Source organism: Tursiops truncatus, chromosome 18, assembly GCF_011762595.2.
Source record: "Tursiops truncatus isolate mTurTru1 chromosome 18, mTurTru1.mat.Y, whole genome shotgun sequence".
Lineage (NCBI taxonomy): Eukaryota > Metazoa > Chordata > Mammalia > Artiodactyla > Delphinidae > Tursiops > Tursiops truncatus.
The window spans coordinates 76,186,529-76,201,047 of record NC_047051.1 but is presented as its reverse complement, the minus strand read 5'-3'; the positions used below and the strand labels follow the sequence as shown (position 1 = coordinate 76,201,047).

The 14,519-nt window shown below is 50.5% G+C and overlaps 1 protein-coding gene across 16 annotated transcripts in view; it reads right to left on the bottom strand.

Moving 5' to 3' along the window:
• Positions 1-14,519, bottom strand: part of ARHGEF7 (Rho guanine nucleotide exchange factor 7) — a 169,318-nt gene that overhangs the window by 86,631 nt on the left and 68,168 nt on the right. For all 16 annotated transcript variants that reach the window (XR_012327785.1, XR_012327786.1, XR_012327788.1 and 13 more), the window contains one exon: positions 6,794-6,882. Coding sequence is in view for 11 of the 16 variants with exons in the window: in XM_073795413.1 (XP_073651514.1) it covers positions 6,794-6,882 (89 nt within the window). In the remaining 5 variants the exon portion in view is untranslated. The remainder of the gene's footprint in view (positions 1-6,793; positions 6,883-14,519) is intronic.

The window sequence follows — 14,519 nt, the reverse complement described above, 5'->3', positions numbered from 1 at the left end:
GGGCTTCCCTGGTGGCGCAGTCGTTGAGAGTCCGCCTGCCGATGCAGGGGACACGGGTTCGTGCCCCGGTCCGGGAAGATCCCACATGCCGCGGAGCGGCTGCGCCCGTGAGCCATGGCCGCTGAGCCTGCGCGTCCGGAGCCTGTGCTCCGCAACGGGAGAGGCCACAGCGGTGAGAGGCCCGCGTACCGCAAAAAAAATATAAATAAATAAATAAATAACTGATTTACGTGTGAGAAATACACAGTAACATTAAGTCATCTGATCCAGATACAATAAAAGATTATCATCGCAAACTAAAACCCAATTTCAAAACCATGAGCCTGGTTCAGAAACACAGTAGGAAACACTCAAGAATGGCACAGCTATTCTTACCCCTCTCCCACCCACCGAACTAGCCCCATGAACCACAAGGAAAAATAACCATCGCACGTTTCCTTTCAGCCTGGTCTATTTAAACTGTATTTTAGGGGTTAAAGTTTCAAAAAGTAAGAGAGGACTCGAGCGGCTCATAGCTACCCGCCCCGAGGGAAAGGAGAGGAAGGAAGGCCAGGCAGGGCAGGAAGCTGTGCCTGCAGCCCTGCCCGCCCGCAGAGCCAGAGGCATGAGGACAGGGCTGCAGCCCACTCCCCACCCCCACTGGCAGCCACTGATGTAACGCAGCGTGCTGATTTCTGCGTGCTCTTAGCACTTCACGACATTAACTTGCAGAAAGAGTCTGGGGGGCGGGGCACGCAAAATGTGTATGTTACTGTGCCTTTTAGAAGGAGTTACGTTATTTCAGTGTTTCTAAACTTGGGAATTCATGAGGTCTTGGGATGTATTTCTTCCAAATGCTGAAGGTTTACTACGCAAGAGCTCCAGCAGAAGCTGCAGGGCCGCTCTGGTCTGTGCCGGCCAGGGGCTGGCCCTGGGAGCCAGCAGACCCGGGCGTGAGTCCCAGCTCTGCCATGTCTTCACCAAAGGGCTCTTACTGGTCTGTGACAGATACTCAGAGTCCACTCCCTGACTTCAGGTGGGAGGCATCTTACAAACCTCCTCGGACTCTGCCTTCCAGCCCAAACCCGCGAAAGTCCTACTTGGAGCTCCGTCACGTGACTCCATTCTTCAGGACGTGACTAGTTCACAAGACGGCCTTTCCCGCGACTGAACAGCTCAACTCTTTCTTCATTCACAGGCCAAGCCTCAGCTGCTACTCTACCAGCTCCTGCTACCAGCGGGCAATCTCCATCTATATAAAACAAGGAAATTACATAAAAACAGTGGGAGCAGAATTTGTCACAGACGCCAGCAGGCCCCTCGCCATCGGTATGAATGTGGGTGGGCTACAGGAGAGGAGGGCGCAGCTCCTCAGAGAGCGCAGGGAGCTGAGCTGCCCTGTCCCGGGTGAGAGCCATAATGGGCCTGAGCCTCGTACAGGCCCCGGGCGGAGACACCAGACGTCAGGACTGAGAAGCAGTCTTGGCTAAGGTGGGCGAGGTAAAGGGACCATAAAGGATAAAAGAAGCCAAAGCAGTGCTTGAGGTCAGTGTGGCTCTAGGCCAACCTCCGGCCACCAGGCAGAGGCTCCAGGCAACTCCAGGAGCCAAGGGGACGGACGGGCACAGATTCGCTCTGGAGCACCGGAAAGGTCCGTGGAGGTTTCCTACAGCATTTTATGCAAGATGCACGTCTATTCTGAACATTTATTAAAACCACTGATTGCTACCTATTATACTTGCAATCTTTCAAAGACAAAGCTACCTTGCCTTTTCATTGTACTCCGGGGAGTAGAAGCAAACCATGCCTTATTTGCTGTCCACAGATAAGGAGCACTGATGTAGCCCTGGAAAATAAAGCCCCAGTGCATCACAGGACACGGAAGGCCATAAGGACCCATATCTTCCCAGATGGACATATTTAAGAAACCTCGTTCTCTACCGGTGACATCCCCTAAAAGGGGTGTCAAAAGACCGTTCACTCCCTCTGGGGGTGGCATCTAGCTTCTAGAAGAGAAGGACTTTCTCTGATCTCCACCAGAAAAGGCGTCTGCTACCAGGCCGTAGGTGCAGTCAACTCCTTTCACTGTCAAACCCATCAAGCTCGGGCAGGTGACAAACATGTTCCCTTTCACTGTATGATCCTGTCGCCCTTGACTCCAGCCCTCCCAGGTAATTAATTCTCAAATGGGATGCTTGTTGGCAAATGGGCCTAATGCCCCCAGTGCTTCTAAACGCTCTTCCTAACAACCGTGAAAACCTCTTAAGGGCCAGCATTTCACCAGGCACCTTAAGGCCCACTGCTAATCCTCGCAACAACACTACAAGGCCAAGGCCAGCATTTCCAACGTCCTTTTACAAACACATGACTGCATGAGCAGCTGGGGGGCTTCTGCCAGGCCAGCCCCCCAAGAGGACACCCAAACACTACACACAAAGCCAGAGCACCCCTCCCCCCAGAACCTAAACAAGGGCTCTCCGGACCATTCACTGACCTAAGCCTGAAGACAGACTGACCTCAAACACCTTCACATTAGAAAACAAAGTTAACAGTGCTGGCTGGCTTTGTCACAAAAACTAATCAGCTCTTTACTTAAAGCAAAGCTATGGGTTTTTTCTTCCATCATGACTCTCTGTGTCTGAGGCCCGGACTCCCCCACCTGAGGTCTCTAACGCCCTGCTGACATTTCCAGCACAGTCTGGGCTCTGGTGCCAAAGTAATCCTCCAAACACCTCTATTACTTGCATTATCAAGTAATGGGATTCTGCCACACTGTCTGGAACACTTCCTTCTACTTGCAGGGACAACGTTTTTACATAATTACATCACATTATCTAGGTAATTTTATGTTCTGCTTACTGCACCTAAAATGAATATTTGACATTTTTTAAAGCTTCAAGTGCATTTTTGAGAATTATAGATGGATGTACTGCTGGTGTCTTAACCATTCTTGTACTGCTACATATTTAGGTTGCTTGCAGCTTATTGTTGTAACAAAGCACCCTATGAAAACACCCTTGAACAAGCATCTCTGAATACCTTTCAGGTGATTTTTCTGGGGTGGATTTCAAGAAGCAGAATTACCACATTAAAGGGCTTGAGTGTTTTTAGAATTCCATGAACAGCTGCCATATTACTTTTGAGAACAGTTCCTGGTTCTGCACGTGAGGAACGTGGAAGTCGTCACTCCACCCTAACAACAAGTAAAAAGCTGAACAGACTGAAAATCGACAACTCTTCTCGAGTCCATAAGGGGAGGGGACACAAGGCTACTGCCCCCAAGATGTCGCACTGCCTGGAGCAGAGACGCTGGGGTGGGAAGCCCTGGGCTGTAGTTGATGACGTGCTAGAGGCTCAGTGCAGACCAGCCTGAGCTATAAACCCTGGGGGGACACAGTCACGGGGGACCCGTACCCCCAGCATCAGGAAATTTACCTCTAGGAGCTCAACCAGGTACCCAAAATAAATATCAGAGAAAAGCCGACAATCTGGATGATTCCAACTCTAAGGCAGTAAGAAGATTAGTGGTTGCCAGGGGTAGGGGTTAGGGTGGGGAGGAAAGAAGCCACAAAGCACAGAGGATTTTTAGGGCAGTGACATACTTGACATTGTAATGATGAATACACGCGTGTACAGAGAGTGAACGTTAAAGTAAACTGGGGAGTCTGGATGAGTGTGTGTGTCAGTGCAGGTCCATCCTCGGTGAACAATGTCCCATCTGGTGAGTGATGCTGGTAATGAGGCGTGTGTGTGTGTGTGTGTGTGTGTGTGTGTGTGTGTGGCGGGGTGGGAGGAAGAGGGTACGTGGGTAGTCTAGCTCCCTCTCAAGTCTACCGTCAATTTAAAACTGCCCTAAAATAATAAAAGTCCTGTTTAACAAAGTGTCCAAAGAACTAAAGAAAACTATGCTTAAAGAATTTTTTAAAGTATAAGAACAATGACTCAAATACAGTCTGTACTGAACTATAAAAATAATCAAATGGAAATTACGAATTGAAAGGTAGGCGCTCAAGATCAGATTTGAGCTAGCAAAAGCAATAATTAGCAAACACAGAAAACTCCCTAGAACAGAAGGGAAGAATGAAGAAAAATGAACAGCACCTCAGAGACCTGCAGAAGGCCAGCATGTCTGCCAACAGTGCACGGGGCGGGGGGCGTGGTCCCGGAAGGGGAGGAGAGGTGACGAACGGCCATAAGTCACTAGGAGCCACTTCCTGCTCCCCAGTCTTGACCATCACATGACGGCGGAGCTTCCTCACGGCCTCTTGACCTCCACGTGTTTGGGCCTCCACCTAGAATGCTCTCCCGTGCTCCCCACTGACCCCAAGTGGAGACCTAAATCTTTCACAGATCATCAGCCCACACTGGTCTCATCTCCTAGAAAGTGTTCTTATCTCTCAGTGGGGTTAAAGATATCTGTACTTCTGCAGTTTTCTGCGAAAACAAAACTACACAAGGAAGTGCGAAAAGTTTAACACATTATCTATTCTATTTGTTCTGTGTGTCATACTGTGCCCCACATTTTACTTTTCTGTATAATTTATAAATATGGAATTCAGGAAAGCTGAAACTGACTCCTGGCTTCGTCACTAACCAGTTCTGTTCACTGCAAAGTGAGAGTGCTATATGCCGAAAGATGGTTCCCACGAGCTCTATACGTCGATGTCCGTCACGACCGCAATTTTAACATGCGCTGTTCACTCATAGAGCTTTATGTAAACAACCGTTTGGATGTGATTCTGAAGCCAAGGCGTTTCCCCATCATCCAGAATGAAAGAGTTGGCTGACTCCAAGACAACAGCACATGTGACACAAAGGCTCTTCTCCCTGTGTAAGCGCAGTTAAAGAAGGAAATCTAAAGCAGCACTGGTTACGTTTCAGTCCAGAGAGGACTGCACGACACACAGTGCCGAAGAAAACAACCCACCAGGGTTTCCAGGAAAGCACGGCTACCTACTTTTACAAAACACCCAGTGGAAGCAGGGTCCCCGGAGGCCAGCGCAGTGCTGCCGGCACCAGCTCACACGGCACCGGCTGCTTTCCTCTGATACAGTTATCTGGACGCACACCAGTGAAGAGGAGGCTCTCCCGCTGTGGCACGTCACTGTGGATGAGGAGTGCGCTGCTCGCTGCAGCCTCCCCCGGAAAAGAAAGCAACGCCTCACCTGAGAACGTGCACGAAGAAAAGGCAGCTCCGTAAGCTGAAAGTTTTCCCCCTAACAAACGCTGAAGCGGCACAGGACCCCACACATAACACATTCCACGCACTGAAGAGCAAACATGTGGGCAGAGCCACGTCCCAGGAACAAACCCCGAAGAGACAAAGATTCGAAGGAGGAGGGTTTGGAGAGCAGAGCTCGGCCAGGAAAGGCAGGCGCCCTGAGCCCTCGGGACGCAGGTGTGCTCTGCCAGCGGGGGTCGGAGTCCAGATGAGGCCAGTGAAGAGCGCTAACGAGAACGGGGACAGACCAGCGAGACGGTGGAGAGATTCAAGGGAAGGAGGTGACCAACACGAGGAGAGGGGAGGCCACGGGCCACCAGGGGTGCGCTCAGCGGCCTGGCGCACGGAGACCGGACAGCAGAAGAGGTACAGAAGTGAAGTCCTGCAAAGAGGAGGCCACGGATCGGGGGCAGGTGGTGAGAGGAAACACCGACGGGGAGGGGTTCCTGCCGCTCTCTTCACCGCTGCGTAAGCAACGCCTTTAGCAGGGCCTGGCAGAGCGAGCCCCTGACAAACCCTTAAGAAATGAACGAGGGCCCCCAAGGCCAACTTGCGCTGCAAGATTTGGGGGCAAATGCGTAGGAGAGAGCTGAGCGCGCAGCCCCAGGTCACTGGTTCAGGTCTGCACGACTCTGCACCATCTCTTCGTAAGAGCACCGGAGACGGAACGCTCGTGATGAAAGGGCTGCTGCCAGGAGAGGCTCAGCAGCCGCTACTCTACTCCAGATCCTCAAAGGTCTCGTGGCTCAGACTTACATCTCCAAACGAGAAAGTAAAGAGGACTGGGAGTGAGGAAAGGAATAACTAAGTAAGTGCACGCTTCCCACAGAACTCAAAACATAGCTGTGTTTAGAAAGGTCACCCGGCTGGCTTATCACACCAGGTAGATACACACCGGCAATGTAACATCTACCCAAATCTAGACTATCATTTCCCATTTCCAGCAGATGGAACGGTTCAGGAAAAAGGAGGTTTGGATTAGATATTAGATTTAATGCCACAGGTACTTTTTAAGCTCACAAACTGCTCAAGTTTCAAAATGCAGCAAATTTTAGGATTCTGAAACCCTTGCCTTCACTATGTACAATGTCTAGACACTCTCCTCGAATTTCATGCTATTTGATATATATACACATATCAATCCCAGAAAAGACTACGTTAACATACAAAATGAACTAGAAACTGTATTGATCTGGAAAACTGACCGTCTACTCCCAATGGAGTATATGGCCTCTGACGTATAATGGCCTCTGAGGCACATAAAACCTGTAAATCACATTACGCACCTTTTAGAATCCCAGTGTTGAAGAGCTGTAACCGCATGGGGAAATAATCACAACACCCAGTTACGCAATAAGAACAGGGTACTATTCCACACAGTCATACAAAACTATAAGAGTATTATAGAAATACGTAGAGGTCAGAAGGAAACAGAGCAGAATAGTAACGGTGGTTGTATCTGTGTGGCGGACGATACGTGATTTTTATATCCTTCCTCCCTCTCTAGGCAGTTTACCTACATTCTACACTGCTCAGTTTTAGAGACATTCAAAAAAACAAGTTACTCTTCGAAACCGTTTTGCGATTACTCACCACGTTGTAATAGCTTTTGTTAATGGCAGTTGTATCAAATCCTTTGGGAGGGCTCTTCAAGGCTCCAGATTTGGGTGACACGGGCTTTTCTGAAATAAAGACGTAGGGCAGGTTTACGGCTCCACCCTAGAGAGGACCACGCGCGGCAGCCCCGCACGACCCCAGCTTCTGGGCCCAAATGAGCCCCCAGTCCAACGGGCGGCGGGACAGAAGCCCATGCAGCCAGCAGGCCCCCAGCCCCATCTCCACCACACGGTCGGCTCCCTGAGCTCAGAGGCCCCCACAGCCGTGCCTCCAGCCCGTCCTCCCAGCCCAGGCTGAAAATCTGACAGATTATGCACCACTGCTGTCAACAAACAAAAAAGAACTAAGCTATACGCTACACATGCAGCTCAGGCGTGCAGTACGGGTGAATTACTAGGCCCAGAGCATCAGAGACAACGTTGGCAGACACGTAACAATATTAAGACATCAAGACCCACAGGCTGGACTGTATCTGGAGGGATCCAGGTCACTCAGGATGCAGAAGTCCCTCTAAACAAGGGCAACAGACAAGGAAGGAAAGCCACCCCACACAGGGCAACAAGGAAAAACCTCACTGCCTTCGGAGCCGCCACACCAGGGACGACAAGGAAAGCGGTCACGGCTACTGCAAGGATTCAAGCACTGAACATCACATGGCTTTCACCCAATTCAAGAGAGATTTATTCAGAATAGGTACTGAAGAAGCGCTTGCCAACTGATTCCTTGGCACTCTGTGTGTGTGTGTGTGTGTGTGTGTGTGTGTGTGTGTGTATGTGTGTGTGCCACTGAGGTTCTGTGGGGCGGGTGTGTCTGTCACTGAGGTTCCGCGGGGTGCGTCTATCACTGGTTCTCCAAGGCTACATCAGAGTGGGGCTGGTGGGGAGGAAAGGAGAAACTGTGATGAGCACGGCCTGGGGGCCTCGGTCTGTACAACCCCCTTCCTCCCTTGCCCCCTCTGCAGGGTCCTGCTGTACACACGGCTGCCGGGGCCCCTCCGGCGTGTTAGGTAGAAGGATGCTGAACACGCCTGTCCAGAATCTCTCTCTTTAGGCAGCATTTCCCTCCCACCCCACACACTCCTGAGCTCCGGGCCCCTAATTCCAACTGCTCAATAGCTCCATTATCTTCTCAGCAACAGAAACCCCCAAAATGCCCAAAGCAAAACGCACTGTCTCTAGCTGTGGGTCCCCCTCCTCCTATGGAGCTGTTTACCTAACTCTTCTTTCAATGCCTCACTGTAAGGGCTTTCCAAACAGCTGAAAATAACGAGCAAAACAGAAGGTGTTATTCCTAGCTGAAAGAATTCTCTCTGCCCATGGGATGGAAGCAGAACTCCACAGAAAATAAACTACTTCTAAACCATGAGAAATACAAGGAGGAAAACCAGTCTAGTCTAGCTAATACACTTTGCTTCCCAATCTTGTATCTGCAGCTAAGCATTTAACTGTGGAAGAAAAAACTACGACGTTTCCATCCGAAGAAAAAAATGCCTTTTCATCTTTAAAATCTGCAGTTTGGGGGAAGCATATGCGACGACAGTAAAGGGAGGTGGCTGAAGCCTCAACTACCGCCCCGGGGACCATACGCAGCACGTGGAGGAAGACACACAGCAACACGGGGGCAGCAAGGTTAATTCACGAGAATGGCTTGAATCTGCTTTAGATTTTTTAAACGCAAATAACTTGCCAACTGCCTCATTCTACTTAAACTTAAGACATACCTCACAACATCACGGTTAATAAAATTCAGTCGATTTACTATGAGAACTACAAGGAAGCAGCTTTTTCAAAAGCAAGCTTCAATCTACTAATATTCTATAAAAATAAGGGACAGGCAGAAGAGACCCAGACAAATCAAGGTTTAAGTCCAAAGAGGTTGTCTTTTCGCCCTCAGAAAAAGGAAGCACACAGTGTGCTGGTCGCTAAACGGAAACTTCTGGGCTGGGAGGCGTCACGAACACACGCCCGAAGCCTTGGGTCCAGACGCTCAATGAGCTGTCACACGAAGGAGCCGCCAACACGCCCTCTGCAGAGGGTGCAACTGCCGCCGTGCCACCTGCGGGAGACCCGGGAGGGCAGCGCTGGCTGACGCTCCAGGCCCAGGCTCCAGGGACAGTCGTCCGTGGTGGCGGGGCGAGGAGAAGCGCAGGACCCCTGCGAGCCTCGGGTGGCCTCTAGCGCCTCCACCAGAGAAAACTTTGAAGTGTCAGTGCAACATAACAGAGGCCAAGTCATGGGCACGCATAACAGAGGAAAATGCACAGGAAACATATTAGAAAATACTCAGCCTTCCCACTATCCTAAGAAAAACAAGACATTGTTCTGGCCCATCCAATGGCTAAAACAGATTGCACTCGCTGGGACGAGGTGGGGGAGCCAGGAAGACAGCACAGCGCCACCTTCCAGGGCCGACGGACGCAACACGTGCCCCCCTTTCTCGCAATAAATGTTCAAAAACGCCGATAACAACAGAAGCTAAACACAGATGTGCTAAACGAAGAGGGGGATGGGGACCACCCCCACCAGGTGCCCCAAGTAAAGGAGGCCGCAAAGCACCGGCAGTGGTGGGAGCTGCCCTGGGGCCGGGCTGCAACCAGTGCTGTTACGGGACTGCCCCGTCCCACCGGGTGGAGCTCTGGTGACCCGCACGGCTAATGAAAGAAAGCCTAGAGACTTCTGTCCGCCGGCCAGAGAAGCAGCTAGGAAGTGTGCTGGCCACTCAGGGATGGGGGACACAGCCTGTGAGAAACCAAACCAAGGCTGACCCCGCCAAGCGTGCAGCCCAAGGCCACACCATCTCCTGCAGGACCACCAGGATTTGCCAAGGGCAAGAAAGCTCTCGGGGCCCGGAGGAAGCCAATGTCAGCCGTCTCCGTAGGCACTTCTGCAACCCAGGGTGCAGAGGTACCCACTGAACAGCCATCCATCAAAGAGCAATCCATAAATAAAGCACAAGCTCACGAAGAATGAACCACCAAGGGAGTGTAAACAGAAAACATACGAGGGGACCAGTCCCCGAGATGCAGAAATTAACAGGATAATCTAGGAGGCTGTACAGCAAATGTGCTTCAAATGCCTAGAGAGAAATGAGGACCATAATGAGTTAAACAGGCATCATGAAATGAAGAGCATCGGAAAAGAATGAAACAACTTCTAGAAATGAATACGATGGTCACTAAAACGAAAATCTTGGTGGACAGGTAAACAGGGCAGTGAGGAGGGAACGGGGAAGGGAAAGATCTGAGGAATGGACTCCAAGTGTGGTCCAGTGAAGCAAAGAAACGAAAGCATGGAAAGCGGATTAAAAGCCACGGAAGGTAAAAGCTAACCGGATGTTCAGGAGACAACGAAGCAAACGAGCAGGCAGCGTGACTTTCCAGAAACGGCAAGTTCTCGCGTCCTGGGCTAGGGCAGCACGGCAGCCCTACACGGTCACCCCTCCACCCCCGGGGGGCGGCCCTGCCGCTGGCGATGCTTCCAGAGGCAAAGGCAGTCACACCCCGGCCACCTCAGGGCCCAGCTATCGTGGGCTTTTCTTCCGCCTCTTTCTGGAAGGGTAAGGGCTCCCTCTCGTCATCCCTCATTTCCCTCTGCCTCTCCTGTCCGAAGGTTTCACAGCCCTGCTTTCTGCGCTGGTGGCGGCCCTCCCGCCAGGCTGTGTGCACTGACCCCTCGGAGCCCACGGGCGACGCTCAACCCTGAGGACAACTCCAACTCTGGCTCCCGCTTCTGAGTCCCCACTGTTTGTCACCCGGCCTGGAAACCATTCTCCCATCCCCGGTCAGGCTCCCCAGGGGTTAAGCCCCACGGTCACTGGTTTCTGTGCTGCCAGTTTCCTCAACCCTGTACTCCTTCCTATTGGCTTTCAACTGCTGAGCATCTTCCTGGTTCATTTAGCCATAATCTGTCCTTGTGGACTCTCCTGAACCTCGGTCTGAGCCTCTGTTACAGAGATCTCCAAGTGTGCACAGGAGTGGGGAGAACCCCACACACGTGTGCCCCTGCTGAGCCTGCACAGGTGCCAGCCCCCGGCTGCTCTCATACCCTCTTTCCTCCTGGAAGCCTCACAGCAAAGCCCACCAACACTTCCGTGTCCACCCTACTCAGAGGGTTCTCCTCTTTAATTAAAATCCTAACATCAGGCACTTATCACACCTGACAAATTCCTAATAATTCCTTAATATTATCTGATGCAAGTCCACATTCAAACTTCCCGGTCGGTTACAACAAGGCTTTTGTAGTTGGCTTATTTGAATTAGGAACCAAATAAGATCTACACCGTGCATGGGGGCTGCTCTGCCCTAAGCCTTCTTTATCCTCTCAAAGCCCCTCCTCTCTTTACTTAACGCCAGCAGGGAGCACAGGGCACCGCCCCCTTCCCCATCACCCATGCTACCCAATTTTCTATTCAGGGGACCTCAGGTAGGCTTCCTGATTTATGGGTAGACATTCTGTTGTTTTTTCACTGTTGTTCCCCCAGTTCCCACAACAGTGGCCACTGAAGTAAATATTTGTTGAATGGACGTTGGCTGTGATTTTAGAACCGAGTGCAATCGTTAACAACCTTGGAGTATGAAAAACAGAATGCAAAGGTGGAAAAAGGTCAAGGGTAAGTCCTCGTGTTACAAAGAGGGGCATCAAGAGATGACTGTCAATGTCCGTGGACATGAAATAAACGATATTAGTTAGCATTCCTGATAAAGGGAACCAACAGGAGAGAGGGCAAGGGAGGACAAGTCAGAGAGAAAGTCTGCAGGACACAAATCAGGCAGAGAAGTCCCACCACACACAGAAGGGGCTGCACGGAGAAGGCAGCTCATGGCGGGGGCCGGGGTCTCCCAGGGGCGATGGCCAGGAGAGGGGGAGGGGGGAGCAAGCGACCTCTGCCCGTCACCCCATCGGCTTTTCTGTCCCACGTGCTCTGTTTTCACATGCCTGGATTACTTTTAACGTAATATTTCACAAATAAAACTTTTTTTGAAAAGAGCATCTCTATTACTGAAGACTATGGACCCTGACCCCAAACTGCTACAGGACAGTTGACCCGTGGGCGTGTCCTTGAACCAGGGGGTGTTAATCACGGTCACTGGGACGTGGCCACGCTCATAGAACACGCCCTACGGTGCCCAGTAACATCGGTGTTCGTGTGAGCGTGCGTTTATTATGTTACTCTAGAGAGACACTCACTTCCACATTCCAGAACAAATTACCAACCCCCTAACCGCAGGCCGCTCTGTACATATGTGAGGTTCCCCACACGCCCCAGAGGTGCCAGGCTTACATTTTATACTCTCCCCACCCAAAAAATGTGCATCAGGAAGAGAGAGCATGGAGAGGCACAGCCCCATTCCGGGTGCCTTGAGAAACACAGCATCACGTGCACCCATGCACATGTGTGCATGCACACGCCCAAACCCACTCCACGCCAAAGAAGGGGGTGAGGGCAGAGGCTTTTCCCTGCCACACTAATGAAACAAGGTTCTGTGTCACCCTGTCCCTCTCCCTGCACAGGTTATATTTCTATCAAACACTGCTCTTTCACAGCCAGAGTAATAACTGCGTCCAAAATCCAGCTTGCATTTCATGTCACTTTAGTATGCCAAAAATAAACAGAAAATACTGGAAAATGAGAAACTTAGGAAATGGCAGTGTGAATGCTCATTAAACATCACGCTGCAAGTGAGAGTAGCAAGTGAGAGCCATTTAAGTTCCCACATCACTGCCAAGCACGGCTCATGACTCAGCGCCCCAAGCTCACCCGATCCTAAAGGAACACTTCCAAGAAGTGCCTTCACTGTTCACTGACGAGAAAACTCAGCGCATCAGAAATGACCGCTTAACGGAAACCCGGTGCACGAGGTGCACACGTGAACCGGGACCTGGGAGCATCCCGAGCCCACGGGTGCCCCCAGCAGCAGCCCGGCCACGGCAGTGCTCACGTTCTAACCCACGGGAGACCCAGCGTGTCCGCGTTCCCGGAAGGAGGGCAGCAGCAGCGCCGCTCACTACAGAGCCGGCCTCCTGGCTGCTTTCCTTCCAGCTCTCTCGAATTTAAGAAACTATCACGCGTGCGTGCAAAATACACATATACATCTGTGTGAATAAAATGAGTTTCACGTATTCAGGAAGAACATCCAGTGCGTTTGCAGCAAAACGTGAAGCATCCTCAGGCAGACTCTTGGAAGAGATCTGTCTTCAAGGAGGGAGTATTTCAAACAAGAAACCACACACAGGTCCAAGACACAAACACGCGGGGTGAAGCCTGACCAGAGCACTGCCACCTCCGGCCACAAGGGGGCAGGCGGCCGCGGCCGCGCACACGCCCCACCCGAGAAGCCGGACGGAGGCTGGACACTCGAGAACTCACCCGGAGACGTGCAGCCCAGGGGATATCACGGAGAAGGAATCTCAGCTTTGTTTATTCGATAGAAATATTAGTAAATCAAATCAAAATTTAACGCAGAAGAGAAACTCACTGTTTAAAGGAAGTCGCTGTTTGTCTTTCGTAAGGAAATGACCCTGACATGATGGCCAGTTAGAGAAGTCTGTATGTTGGGACCTGGCACATTTTCTTTACAGAAAATTAAGCATTAATGACACTGTGAATTACAACACTTATGCTAAACTTGCCCTTTCAAAAAGGAAACCTATTCCAAAATCAAAAAGCCACATTAATTACTAAAAAAAAATGCAATACAGAAATGTTACTGTGATCCTAGAGTTTCACTCTCAACTGTTACAGAGTGATACGGTAAAAACATGGTTTCACGTCTTTCCTTCTCAAATGCCCACGTTTAAAATCAGACGGGGACAGCTTTCCTTAGAATATACTGGAGAGTAACCTGAGGACACCCGGGATAGAAACTTACCAAAAGAGGTTATTCCTTTGGTTCAACAGTCAAATAAAGAATACTCAGCATAACAGATCACCAATTTAAGCAAATATGTTATTCCCTATTATTTTAAAAAAAACAGGAAAAAAAGGGAAGTTTTCAAAGTTACTTGGGTCTCAGTTTGGTATGAAAACTAGGGATTCCATGTGACCCCTGCAAACAGCCCTTGGACAACAATGCAGTTACGCACATACGATGAAAAGGGGTCTCTCTCTCTCTCCCTCTCTCTCTCCCACACACACACACACACACACAGAAACACAGGATTAAGACACAGAAATAGGAATTTTAGGCAGAACAAAGTGATGCAGTCACTCCTGATGCAGGTAAACACTCATAAACATGCAATGGCTGGTTCTCCTTAGCGCCACATCTGCCCCCCTCGCCACCCCCGGCTCTCAGCCCCAAAACCCCCCTCCAAAAGTGGGGCTGAGAGCAGAACACTCATGCCAGGCTGCTAGATGCTCAGAGGCCAACAGCTGTGACAACCCGCCACCACAAATGGCACTGACCACACTCACACATCCACCTGAAAACAACAGACGACACTGACCATACTCTCATCCACCTGAAAACAACCCTCTGGGACTATCTTTGCAGTGTAATTTTCAAAGGTTAACTTTGGAGAAATACCTGAAAAGGAAAAATTCATTTGCACTCTTACTATGGTGACTCAAAATCAGACCAGAATTCCCATTTAAATGAGCTGTGCACAGCAAAATTCAAGAGGCACAGATTCAACAGACGTCTGCACAATCAGCAAGTTCCACTCTTTATGGCATGCCCCACCACCAGCTCCGTGACCCCGAG